The following is a 13892-nucleotide window of genomic DNA, read 5'->3' on the forward strand; positions in this document are numbered from 1 at the left end:
TCTGTAGGAACATACAAAGGAGCCGGAGGAACTCAGTGGGTCAGGCAGCATTTATGGAGGGAAATGGACAGTCGAATTTTCGGGTTGAGACGTTTCGGGTTGAGACCCTTCATCAGGACTGGAAAGAAAGAGGGGAGGTAGCCAGTATAAAAAGTTGGGGTGGGGGAAGGGATGGAGCAAGAGCTGGCAGATGATAGGTGGATTCTGGTGAGGGGGGATGATAGGTAGATAAGAGATGAGAGAGTGTGGGAATGATGTACAAGTCCACAGGAAGGACGCATGGCTGTGGTAGCAAGTCTGGGTGAGCTGGAGAATAGCAGAGATCACGGGGAGCAGCGAGAGAGGGTCTCACAGAACTCCAGTTGAAGAGAGAAGGAAAACTTTGTAAGGTCGGCACGCCTTGAAGAGACTTTGCAGTGGAGCAGCAAAATGGAGACACAAGAGACTGCAGATACTGGAAACCATGTGGGGGAAGATGCTATCCATGCCTCATAACTTTGTATATCTCTGAGGTCACCTGTCAGCCTCCTTCACTCCAGGGAAAAACAAGCTCAGCAAATCCAATCTCTCCCCTTAAGTAAAACACTCCAAACCAGGCAATAGCTTGGTGAATCTCCTCTGCACTCTCTCCAGTGCAACCATATCCTTCCTATCATGTGGCAACCAGAATTGCACACAATACTCCAAGTGCAGTCTAATCAGTGTTTTGTTGCAACAGAACATCATAGTTCTTGTATTCTGTGGCTTGACCTATGTAGGCAAGCGTGCCACATGCCTTCTTCACCACCATATCTGCCTGTGTTGCCACTTTAAGGGAGCTATGGACTTGAACCCCAAGGGTCCCTTCTGTTCATCAACATTCCTTAGCACCCTATCACTTGTTATATATCCTACCCCAATTTGTCTTCCCAAAATTCTTCAACTTTTTGGGATTAAATTCCATCTGCCAATTTTCTGCCTAACTTTTCATCTGATCTATCTACCTGTTGTACCCCTAGACAACCTTCCTCTTTATCCACACAACCACTAATTTTTATGTCATTTGCAAACATATTACATTTGCAGGCAAGTTGTTACAAACAGCACAAACAACAAAGGTCCCAGCACCAGTCTCTGTGAGACACCACTGGTCACAGACTTCCAATCAGAAAAGCATCATTCTACCATCACCCTCTGCCTCCTGTCACAAGCCAATTTTGGATTTAATTAGTGAGCTCGGATTCCATGTGTCCATCCTCTGGACCAGCTTACCATGTGGGACCTTATCAAGTGCCTTACCAAAGACTATATAGACTACTGCCCTGCTTTCATCATTCTTCTTGGTTATAACTAGTGAGATAGGGTTTCACCCACAAAAATCCATGCTGACTCTCTATGATCAGCCTCTGTCTTTCCAAATCCTATCCTTTAGAATTTTCTTCAATACTTTCCCTGCATTTAACTGCCTAGTCCCTGCTGCTATTCTTAAATAAAGGAACAGCATTAACTTTTCTAATGGAGGCAGAAACAGAGTAATTTATAAACCTAGATTCTGGAAGGGCTGAAGATGGCTTTCCAGTGATCATTTGCACTGTACTCAGATCCTTTTGCAATTACGGCCAACATAACATTTGTCTTCCTAATTGCTTGCTGCATCAGCAAATTGTGTACAGGCACGGTAGCATAGTGGTTAGCATAATGCTTTACAGCGCCAGTGACCCGGATTCAAATCCAGCCACTGTCTGTAAGGAGTTTGTATGTTCTCCCCGTGTCTGTGTGGGTTTCCTCCGGGTGCTCCGGTTTCCTCCCACATTCCAAAGACGTATGGGTTAGGAAGTTGTGGGCATGCTATGTTGGTGCCGGAAGCGTGGCGACACTTGAGGGCTGCCCCCCAAAATCACTACGCAAAAGATGTATTTCACTGTGTTTCAATGTAGATGTGACTAATAAAGATCTTATCTATCTTATCATATCTATCTTATCTATCTACAAGGATACCTAAGTCTCTGAACACCAACACCTTTCAATCTCTCACCATTGAAAATTGTTCTGCCTTTCTACTTCTTCCACACTTAATTCCTTCTTCCATTCCTCATCCATCTATTTAACCAGTCTATTCCTCCTTGAAGCCTCTGGATCCTCATCACAATTCAAATTGTTGCCTAAGTTAATAGTATTAGCAAACTTGGATATATTACATTAGTTCCATCATCCAAAATTTTATAATAGATTGTGAACAGCTGGTGACCCTCCACCAATCCTTGCTGCACCTCACTAGCCACAGCCTCCCAAACCAAAAAAGTCCCATCTATTTTAGTCAATTATCAATCTGCAATGCACTTCCGAATATTACGTCTGACACCATGTACATTAACAAAAGCATTCTGGAACTCCACTGACATCACACCCATTAGTTCACCATTATCTATTTACAGTATCAAAACACATAATTTCCCATTCATAAATCCATGTGGACTCTGCCCAGTTCTATTATTGTTTACCAAGTGCCCCATTGCCACTTCCTCAATCATAAATTCTAGAATTTTTACTATTATTGACGTTAGGCTTTAGTTCCCTGTTTTCTTTTCATTCTTCATATGGAATTTTGGAAGGTTACAACCTGTGCATCCAAATCTCCTGCAGAATTCATCAGGTTCTGTTGATATATTGGCTTTCAATATCACCATTTAAAAATATAAATATGGAGCAAATCTGTAGGGAGATTGCAGATAGCTGAAGGAATAATAGGGTTGTAATAGTAGGTGTTTTTTAACTTCCCTATTATTGACTGGGACTGACATAGTGCTAAGAGATTAACTAAGGCAGAATTTGTTAAGTGTGTCCAGGAAAGTTTTCTAAAGCAGTATGTCGATGGTCCCACGGGAAATGAGGCTGGCCAAGTGGCTATAGTGTGTTTGGGAACAGTGACCATAATTCTATCAGTTTTAAAATACATATGGAAAAAGGTAGGGCTGGTTCACTTGTCCTAAATTGGGACATGGTATTTGATAGCATTATACAGTAACTTGCAAAGGTTGAATGTGAGAGGCTGTTAGCAGGTAAAGAGACGTCTGGGGAGTGGGAGGCTTTTAAAAGTGAGGTAGGGAGCATTCAGGACCAACGTGTTCCTGTTAGAGTGAAGGGCAGGGCTGGCTGGATTAGGGAACCCTGGCTGACATGGGATATTGAGGCCCTGGTCAGGAAAAGAAGGCATATGTCAGGTATAGGCAGCTGGGATCTAGTGAATCCCTTGAATATAAGGGATGTAGGAATGCACAAAAAAGAAATCAGGAGGGCAAAAAGGGGCCATGAGATATCCTTGGCAGATAGGTAAAGGAGAATCCTAAAAGATTCCATCAGTATATTATGAGCAAAAGAATAGCTAGGGAGAGAATAGGTCCCCTTAAGGATCAGTATGGTCTGTGTGTGGAGCCATGGGAGATTGGTGAGGATACCCATGTGTACTTACTGTGAAGAAAGTCATGATGCTAGGGAATTCAGGGAAGTGAACGATGTGTCCTGAAACATGTCAATATTACGAAAGGGGAGGTGTTGGTGGTCTTGAGGTGCATAAAGGTGTATAAATCCCCAGGGCCTGACCAAGAGTATCATAGGAAGTTGTGGGAAACCAGGGAAGAAATTGCTGGGATGCTGGCAGAGATTTTTGTATCTTCCTTAGCCGTGGCTGAGATACTGGATGACTGGAGGGTGGCTAATGTTGTGCCTTTATTTAAGAAGGGTTGCAAGGGCAAGCCAGGGAACTACAGACCAGTGCACCATTCATCAGTTACAGGGATTCTGAGAGATGGCATCTAACTGCATTTGGAAAGGCAGGGACTGAAATGGGATAGTCAGTATGGGAAATCATGCTTCACAAATTGAGTTTTTTTGAAGAGGTGACCAAAAGGATTGATGAGGGCAGAGCAGTAGACATTGACTAGATGGACTTTAGTAAGGCCTTTCACAAGGCCCCACATGGTTGGCTGGTCCAGAAGCTTAAATCACAAGAGATCCAGGATGAGCTAGCCAGTTGGATACAAAATTGGCTTGGTGGAGTTGGAAGGTAGTGATGGTGGGCTGTCATTCAGATTGGAGGCCTATCACCAGTGGTGTGCCAGAGGGATTGGTGTTGGGTTCACTGTTGTTTGTCATGTATATTAATGATTTGGATAAAAATGTAGCTGGTATGGTTAGTAGGTTTGCAGATGACACCAAAATTGTTGGTGTCGTGGACAGTGAAGATCAACTGGGAAAATGGGCCAAAGAATGGCAGATGGAATTCAGTTTAGACAAGTATGAAGTGATGCATTTTGGGAAGCTAAACCAGACTTGCACAATAAATAACAGTGCCTTGGGGAGTGTTGTAGACCAGGGGAGTACAAGTATACAGTTCCCTGAAAGTGGCAGCAGAGGTAGACAAATTGATGAAGAAGGCACATAGTACACTTGCCTTCATTGGACAGGGTACTGAGTACAAAGTTTATTGTCATATGTACAAGGACATGTGTGCACAGCTGCAATGAAACACTTACTTGCAGCAGCATCACAGGCACATAGCATCATATAAGCAGCATTCACAAGAAAAAAACATAAATTAAACATGTATTATACAGAAAGGACATAATTAGAACAAAAAAAATCAAGGCCTATTTTAGTGCAAAGTGGTCATAGTGTTGCAAATCTCTAGTGATCAGGGTTGTGCCGGTTGGTTCAAGAACAGGATGGTTGAAGGGAAGTAGCTTCTTTACCTCTTGCTGGATGGTGGGTACAAAAAGATGGCATGGCCTGGATGGTGGGGATCTTTAATGATGGATGTTGCCTTCATGAGGCAGTGCCTCATGTAGGTACTGCCAATGGTGGGGAGGTATGTGTCCGTGATGTATTGGGCTGAGTCCACTATTCTCTGCAGTTTCTTATGTTCCTGTGCATTCGAATTGCTGTACCAGACCATGATGCCACCAGTCAAGAGTTGGGACACCATCCTTCAAAGTGATGTGGTTAAGTTAGATAGGGTGCAGAAGAGATTAATGAGGATTTTTCTGGGACTGAAGCGCATGAGTTATAAGGAGAGTCTGGGTAGGTTGGGACTGTTTTTTCCAGAGTGAAGGAGACTGAAGGGTGACCTTGTAGAGGTCTATAAAATCATGAGAGGCATAGAAAAGGTCAGTGGTGACAGTCTTTTTCCCAGGGTGGGGGAATCTAAAACTAGAGAGCACAGGTTTAAGGTGAGAGGGGAAAGATTTAAAGAGGACGTGAGGGGCAAGTTTTTCCACACAGAGGATGGTGAGTACATGAAACGAGCTGCCAGAGGAAATGGCAGAAGTGGGTAGAATTACAGCCTTTAAAAGACATTTGGACAGGTACATGGGTAGGAAAAGTTCAGAGAGATGTGGGCCAAATGGAGCAAGATGGGACTAGCTCTGAAAGGTATCTTGATTGACATGGGTGAGTTGGGCTGAAGCGCCTGTTTCCGTGTTGAGGAACTCTTATGACTATTACTCAGACATGATCACTAATTTCTCCAACACTTTTTGATGATGTTAATTTCTCTCAGTTACATATGCTTTTTTTTTGAAGTCTATTGTTTCTCTTGCACAGCCCCTGATATAAGTGCCTTGTTCTCTTGATGTCACTCCCATTAACAGTTGACCTTGCAACTGCCCATCTTGACCACTAGTTGACCTGAGATTATAAAGCATTCTTTCACTTAAAATACTATCTTCCCTTCAAAATCACTTCAAAACCTCAATTCTTAATATTGGATGCTGCTGTTGTCACAAACCAGCAACAAAAGAAACACACTGAGCATGATTCAGTGTTAAAAACTATTTTATTAATCACTACTTATGATAATACGTAAAATAAAAGTTAAAAAAAAATGTTAGTATGTTAGAATTCAAGAATGTTAAACCTCGAACGTTAACCCCAAAACTAAACTCTTCGTGTGTGTGTGTGACAAAGTCCAAAACTCCCAGTTCCGGAATGGTTCTTAAAGTTCAGTTCCGCAAGCCATAAGGTGAAACATGAGCAAGGGCTTCTTCAACAACCACCGTTGTCTGAAGATAAGATGTAGATGTAGAAAAACATAGAGAGAGTACATACGAAATCCAAATGTTCCACGATGGAACCCAAACGACACTTCAGTGTTTACTCGGTAGTGACTTCCTCACCCCGAAAAGCATCCGAACCGTGGTCGTCCACACACAAATACCTGTTTCCTTCTACAGGTCAGCAACAAAGTGAACTCCACCGGATTACTTCCAACTTCCATACATGGATTTCAGTGGCAAACACAGTTATTATTTCTCATCCATCGATAGAGAAAACAAGCAGGCTGGTGTCTCTCTCCCTTCTCTCTGTCTCCTTCTTCTTCTGACTTCTTCAACAACGTCATTACGTCCTTTATCTTCTATTGACGTAAGCACGCCCCACACACACATACACACACACTCTCTATCTTAAAGGGACTTTCACTGAGTCCGTAACACTGTCCCATCTCCAATAGTCCTATCCAGTCAAATCCTTGAATAGTTGAGTCCTCTCTGACCGTCATTCCTTTTCTCCTCATTGTTCTTAACCTGTCTACATCTATTGATATTGTTACTGCACCATCTCCACTACCACTTGATGGAAAGCCTGACAGAGATAGAAGTGGATTTATTAATAAACCTGCAGAGATACGTATGGGCTGAGGATGGTGGCTTTGTCGTTCCCAGGTTTTAACTGGGGGAGCTGCAGGTCATCCCTATTCATTACGTGTCATCTTTCAGAGCTGGAAGAAATGCTCAGACCTGCCAATGAATTACAGAATCATAGAATCGTAGAACAGTACAACACAATACAGGCCCTTTGGCCCACAATGTTGTGCCGACCTTTAAACCTTGCTTAAAATTATCTAACCTCTACCTCCCCCATATCCCTCTATTTTAAATTCCTCCATATGCTTAACTGGCAATCTCTTGAATTTGACTAATGTACCTGCCTCCACCACCACCCCAGGCAGTGCATTCCATGTCCTAACCACTCTCTAGGTAAAAAAAAAACCTTCCTTTGATATCTTCCTTGAACCACCCACCCATTACTTTAAAGCCATGTCCTCTGGTATTGAGCATTGGTGCCCTGGGAAGGAGGCGCTGGCTGTCTATCTTAATATTTTGTACACCTCTATCATGTCTCCTGTCATCCTCCTTCTCTCCAAAGAGTAAAGCCCCAGCTCCCTTAGTCTCTCCTCATAATCCATACTCTCCAAACCAGGCAGCATCCTGGTAAATCTCCTCTTCACCCTTTCCAACGCTTCCACATCCTTCTTATAATAAGGTGACCAGAACTGGACACAGTACTCTAAGTGTGGTCTAACCAGAGTTTTGTAGAGCTGCATCATTACCTTGCGGCGCCTAAACTCGATCCCACGACTTATGAATGTTAACATCCCGTACACTTTCTTAACTACCCTATCCACCTGTAGGGCAACTTTCAGGGATCTGTGGATATGAACCCCCAGATCCCTCTGCTCCTTCACACTACCCAGAATCCTGCCATTAACTTTGTACTCCACCTTGGAGTTTGTCCTTCCAAAGTGTACTGCCTCACCCTTCTCCGGATTGAACTCCATCTGCCACTTCTCAGCCCAGCTCTGCATCCTATCAATATCCCTCTGCAATCTTCAACAATCCTTCACACTATCCACAACACCACCAACCTTTGTGTGGTCTGCAAACTTGCCAACCCACCCTTCTACCTCCTCATCCAAGTCATTAATATAAATCACGAAAAGCAGAGGTCCCAGAACCGATCCCTGTGGGACACCGCTAGTCACAGCCCTCCAATCTGAATTCACTCCCTCCACCACAGGCTTTCTATAAGCAAGCCAATTCTGAATCCACATGGCCAAGCTTCTCTGGATCCCATGCCCTCTGACCTTCTGAAGAAGCCTACCATGTGGAACCTTGTCAAATCATACAGGAAGAAGCCCCATTCAGTCCATTATACTGACTTTTAAAGTTGTTTCTTCACTTGTGGCGTAAATTTTATTTTTTTTGTGTTATTACTGGCTCTTCTGCCATTTACCACAAATCTGTGTCTTTGGATTACCATCTCCTTTGCTGTTGAAAGTGCCTTCACAAAGGAAGGAAATAAAGATGTTTTTGCAGCACTGAATGTGGCGGTAAATAAAGGAGAACTGCAATCCAACACGGCTTTGAGATAGAGGGAGCTGGTGTTGCAGGTGAGTAAAGAGCATGCATGTGTAGTTCTCAGGATGCAGTGAGAACATTGGCTCGAGGGACGCTGGATAGGTTTGAACATACCTGTCATCCTGGGTGGTTTCATATTGTGAAAGAATTTGAGTAGAAATCCATGTGGGATATGTGTCAGAGACATTTACTAAAGTAAGATATTTTTGTTTTCCTTCTGTTTTCTCTAGTTTTTCTTTCACCCTTTCTTTTTGTATAATTTGGCTTGTTGGCTATGCCCAACAGCCTTACCGTTAGCAATGTGTTACACAGACGAGGATGCTTAATGTAATCTTAATTACATATTAACTGCTGTAGTAGGTCATCCAGTCTCACCCTATCATAGATATCCCTTCGTTTCACCTACCCCCCCCCCCCCCCCCCCCCCTTCCCCCTACTACCTTTTCTACTACCTAAACTAACTTGGTTTCTAGCTTTACCAGTTCTGATGAAAGTACCAGAGCTCAAATGTTAAATGTTGCTCTTTACATAGATGCTGCCTGACCCACTGAGTAGTTGCAGCAGTTTCTGTTTGAGTACCATACTTTTCTCTGTAATATATTTAATGCTTTGATTGTTGTCAACAGAGTATTCAATATCAAGTTTGTTGATCTTATAGTATGATTAACAACATTTATTTTTTACATTAAAGGCACGATTTATAGATATAACTTTGCAGTCAAATTATATCCATTTTTTAAATGACCTTCATTGTATACAGGTACATCTATCTTCTCCAGAAACATTGCGGGTATATTGATTTTGAGGGTTGTATTAATTTATTATCAAGTGGCGTGGCCTAAAATCAAAATGCACCTGTGCATTCCTTGAATCATCAATCAAATACCCTGTCAAAAGAGTGTGTGGAGATATTTTATTTGACAAAAGGTACTGAGCTGACTGAAATATTACATATTCCTTGAACCTGCATCAAAATAGAAAAAAACTTGGACCTAAATAACTTTTATAGTTCTTTGTTAAAATTCAGCAGAAGTTATGGACTAAACATAGAGTGGACAAAAAAATTCTAAGGTTGGTTGGTTGATATTTTCAACTGATTTTTGAAATATAAAAAGGTTATAAATATTAAAAGATACACAAAGGTACTATGTATATTTAGGTCACATACTACTTGTGCATACTTGTCACTTGTATGTTTTATTTATTTTGCTGTAATTAACTGATGATGTATTTTTGGTTTCTGTGAGTTATACCAGCAGAGATATGTTGTAACAGATTTTAAATGACAATTTTTTTTTACCTGAAATGCCTATTAAGCCTTAGTTTTGATTAGAGAAGTCATAATTACAAACATGTATTGATAACTGAAGTACATTGCATGTTTTTTGCATCATAAGCTACATTGTACAAAATATTTATGAAGAGGGTTAGAAATTTGAAAAAAAATATAGAGTCAATACCGTCACATCCTCGCACAGGAGTTGGCAGGAAACAAATTGCCCTAGTTTCCAGTGATTCACTGACTGACAGTCTGAAATATTCTATTGTGCCATCATCAGGTATCATAATTGACTAGATTTTCATTAATTAACTTTGTAATAGCTGTTTTATAACTTCATGTCATCAAAGTTGCTGTTGGCCACTGGATTAGTTTCTGTGTGTGTGTGTGTGTGTGTGTGTGAGAGAGAGAGAGAGAGAGAGTGGTAGTGGGCAGTTACCCATTATGTGGGTGGAATAGTCCAGAAAGTGGTGCAAATTGAAAATAATATACTTTTTCTGCTTTTCATTTTATCCACAATGCAAGCCTCTTGATCTGGACAAATGGGTATGTTTGTGTGTCTGTACTACTCTGATTTTGTTGCTGTGCCCCTAATTTAAACCATTTTAAATCCCTTTTACAGGTGATTAGTCATCAGTGCATGAGCTCTAACATATTTCACTTCCATCATAAAGGCCCTGTTCATACATTGCTTAAACATTTTAATTTCATTGCACTCATTTTATCATAATATGTTACTTTCCTCCAAATTACAATTGTTTTCATTGTCATTCTTTATGGCTTTGTTTTTTTCAAAAAAGCAAAATCTTAGAAGTAATGATCAATGAAGAACAGTTACTTGAGTTAGAGCCTCACTTTTTAATCATAATTCCCCACTGCATCTGGTTTTTGTTCAGATTTATTTCTTTGCTTTTTTTATGCACTGTTTATTTTGCTATATTTCTCATCACTTTTATTACTGACCGGGCACAAGGTGCTTTACTGAAATTGTGAGTGACTGTGGGACTACCTGGTAATGCACCATCTCTGGTCAGAAGCATGGTTTCTTATAGGGGTTCATTGCTGTTTTTTTTACCTCGAGAAATTGAAAAACATCGAAGGGGAATGTCACTTTGTGAGGAAAGTCATTTCGATTTACAGTAATTCCCAGAGAAAGGAAGTTGATTTGTTTCATCTTTTCTCTGAAGGAGATACTCATGTTGGAAAGCATAGTGTGGTTTCAGATCTATCTAGTAGTGTTTAATGTATATCTACTTGTGTGCCTGTAGTTGAACATGTGGACATTTGCATTCAATACACATCTGGATCTGACTCTTGGATGCTTATGTGTTAAAGGTTCAAATTTGACTTGCCAGTTGTCCAGCTAGTGCAAAGTCATATTTGAATAGGTACATTCTGATTGTAGGAGATCTCTTTATTTCAAAAATTATCTCAAGGATAAAGTATTTTCATTTCCTTCTTCAACTTATTTTGTCCCTCCTTTTCAGAACAATGGGCTATTTAATGCCAAAACTAATTTTACCTTCATCTGTCACAACTCGCTGATTCCTATTTGTTCATATCTGCCGTTTTGGTTCTGTAGAATCAGGGACCACCTGATAAAGCAGAACAATTCTTGATACACAAAATGAGTATATGGTCGGCAGTATGTGATATCACAAAGCAGAATCACATAGAAGGGGACTGTTGGGCCTATTGTGTCTGTGCTGGTCCAAAAGAGTGTCCAGTCTTTTCATGTGATATTTGGAAGAATGAGATGGAGTTAGGTAACTCTGTTCTTCAAGATATAGGTTTTCTAAGTGATTTGCTGAAGTTCGGGATAACATAGGAAAGAAGAGCATATTGCTCTATGAGGGTCCTTCACTGTTCAATAAGATCACAGCTGGTCTTCATTTTCCTTCCCTATCCCTATTTCTGTTGATTTTCCTTTGGTCTAAAAATCTATCGATCATGTAATCAGTGACTGAATTCCTGATGATTTGCAACATTTGTTCTTTTAAACTTTGAAGAGTAAAGATCCATTCTATTCAATTTCATGAGACCACCTCATCCAGGAAACCAAAGAAACTAAAGTACATTAAATTTATGCTCCCTCTGTTGCCAGTACACCCACACCAACCATCCATCCATTTCGATGCAGTTTCTCTCTTCAGATTTGGTAATAGGGAAGTCTAACGGAACATTGGTCCTTATTTCAAAGGGATTGGACTATATATAAGTAGGGAAATCCTCCTGCAACTACACAAAGCATTTGGTGAGGTCATAGAACAATACAGCACAATATAGGCCGTTCGGCCCACTATGTTGTGCTGACCTTTAAACCACGCCTAATGCTATCTAACCCCTTCCTCCCACATATCCTCCTATTTTAAATTCCTCCATATGCTTACCTAACAATCTCTTGAACTTGACCAACGTATCTACCTCCACCACTATCCCAGGCAGTGCATTCCATGCTTCAACCACTCTCTGGGTGAAAAACCTCGCTCTGATATCTCCCTTGAACTTCCCACCCATTACTTTAAAGCCATGCCCTCTTCTATTGAGCATTGGCGCCCTGGGAAAGAGGTGCTGCCTGTCTACTCTATCTATTCCTCTTAATATTTTGTATACCTCTATCATGTCTCCCCTCATCCTCCTTCTTTCCAAAGAGTAAAGCCTTAGTCTCTCCTCATAATCCATCCTCTCCAATCCAGGCAGCATCCTGGTAAATCTCCTCTGCACCCTTTCCAATTCTTCCACATCCTTCCTATAATGGGGCGACCAGAACTGGACATAGTACTCCAAGTGTGGTCTACCCAGAGTTTTGTAGAGCTGCATCATTACCTTGCGGCTCTTAAACTTGATCCCATGACTTATGAAAGCTAACATTCTATAAGCTTTCTTAACTACCCTATCCACCTGTAAGGCAACTTTCAGGGATCTGTGGATATGAATCCCCAGATCCCTCTGCTCCTCCACACTACCCAGAATCCTGCCATTAACCTTGTACTCCACCTTGGAGTTTGTCCTTCCAAAGTGTACCACCTCATACTTCTCCGGATTGAACTCCATCTGCCACTTCTCAGCCCAGCTCTGCATCCTATCACTATCCCTCTGCAACCTTTGACAGTCCTCCACACTATTCATGACACCACATAACCTTTGTCATCTGCAAACTTGCTAACCCACCCTTCTACCTCCTCATCCAAGTCATTAATAAATATCACGAAAAGTAGATGTCCCAGAACCGATCTTCCTGGGACACCACCAGTCACAGCCCTCCAATCTAAATGCACCCTCTCCACCACAACCCTCTGCTTTCTACAGGCAAGCCAATTCTGAATCCACACAGCCAAGCCTCTCTGGATCCCATGCCCTCTGACCTTCTGAAGAAGCCTACCATGTGGAACCTTGTCAAATGCCTTACTAACATCCATGTAGACCACATCTACTGCACTACCCTCATCAATCTTCCTGGTTACCTCCTCAAAAATCCCTTTCGGGCTTGTGAGACATGATCTTCCCTTCACAAAGCCATGCTGGCTATCCTTAATCAGTCCATGATTCTCTAAATGCTCATAGATCCTATTTCTTAGAATCCTTTCCAACATCTTGCCCACCACAGACGTAATGCTCACCGGTCTATAATGCCCTGGACTATCCCTATTACCTTTTTTGAATAGGAGGACAACATTTGCCACCCTCCAATCCTCCAGTACCATTCCTATGGACAACGAGGACTCAAAGATCCTAGCCAATGGTTCAGCAATCTCCTCCCTCACCTCGCGGAGCAGCCTGGGGAATATTCCGTCAGGCCCCGAGGACTTATCTGTCCTAATATTTTCTAACAGCTCCAACACATCCTCTCTCTTGATATCTACATGCTCTAGAACATTAATCTTACCAACACTGTCCTCAGCGTTATCAAGGCCCCTCTCTTTGGTGAATACTGAAGAGAAGTATTCATTAAGAACCTCACCCACTTCCATAGCTTCCAGGCACACCTTCCCACTTTTGTCTCTAATCGGCCCTACCTTAACTCTCGTCATCCTTCTGCTCTTCATGTACATGAAAAAAGCCTTGGGATTCTCCTCAACCCTACTCGTCAAAGCCTTTTCCATAGAGCCAGAGAACAATACAGCACAATACAGGCCCTTTGGGCCACCATGTTGTGCCGACCTTCAAACCACACCTAAGACTATCTAACCCCTTCCTCCCACATATCCCTCCATCTTAAATTCCTCCATATGCTTATCTAACAATCTCTTGAACTTGACCAACATATCAGCCTCCACCACCACACCAGGCAGCGCATTCCATGCACCATTCACTCTCTGGGTGAAAAACCTCCCTCTGACATCTCCCTTGAACTCCCCCCCCCCCCCCCCCCCCCCCCCATTACCATAATGCCATACCCTCTTGTATTGAGCATTGGTGCCCTGGGAAAGAGGCGCTGGTTG

The 13892-nt window shown here is 41.9% G+C and overlaps 1 protein-coding gene across 9 annotated transcripts in view; it reads left to right on the forward strand.

The window, feature by feature from the left end:
• Positions 1–13892, forward strand: part of LOC127586448 (ryanodine receptor 1-like) — a 625703-nt gene that overhangs the window by 64754 nt on the left and 547057 nt on the right. For 5 of the 9 annotated variants that reach the window (XM_052044408.1, XM_052044411.1, XM_052044413.1 and 2 more), the window contains exon 4: positions 9976–9996. The exons of the other annotated variants lie outside the window; for them this stretch is intronic. In XM_052044408.1, the coding sequence (XP_051900368.1) occupies positions 9976–9996 (21 nt within the window). The remainder of the gene's footprint in view (positions 1–9975; positions 9997–13892) is intronic. 9 annotated transcript variants of the gene reach the window in all.

Source organism: Pristis pectinata, chromosome 35 (assembly GCF_009764475.1).
Source record: "Pristis pectinata isolate sPriPec2 chromosome 35, sPriPec2.1.pri, whole genome shotgun sequence".
NCBI lineage: Eukaryota > Metazoa > Chordata > Chondrichthyes > Rhinopristiformes > Pristidae > Pristis > Pristis pectinata.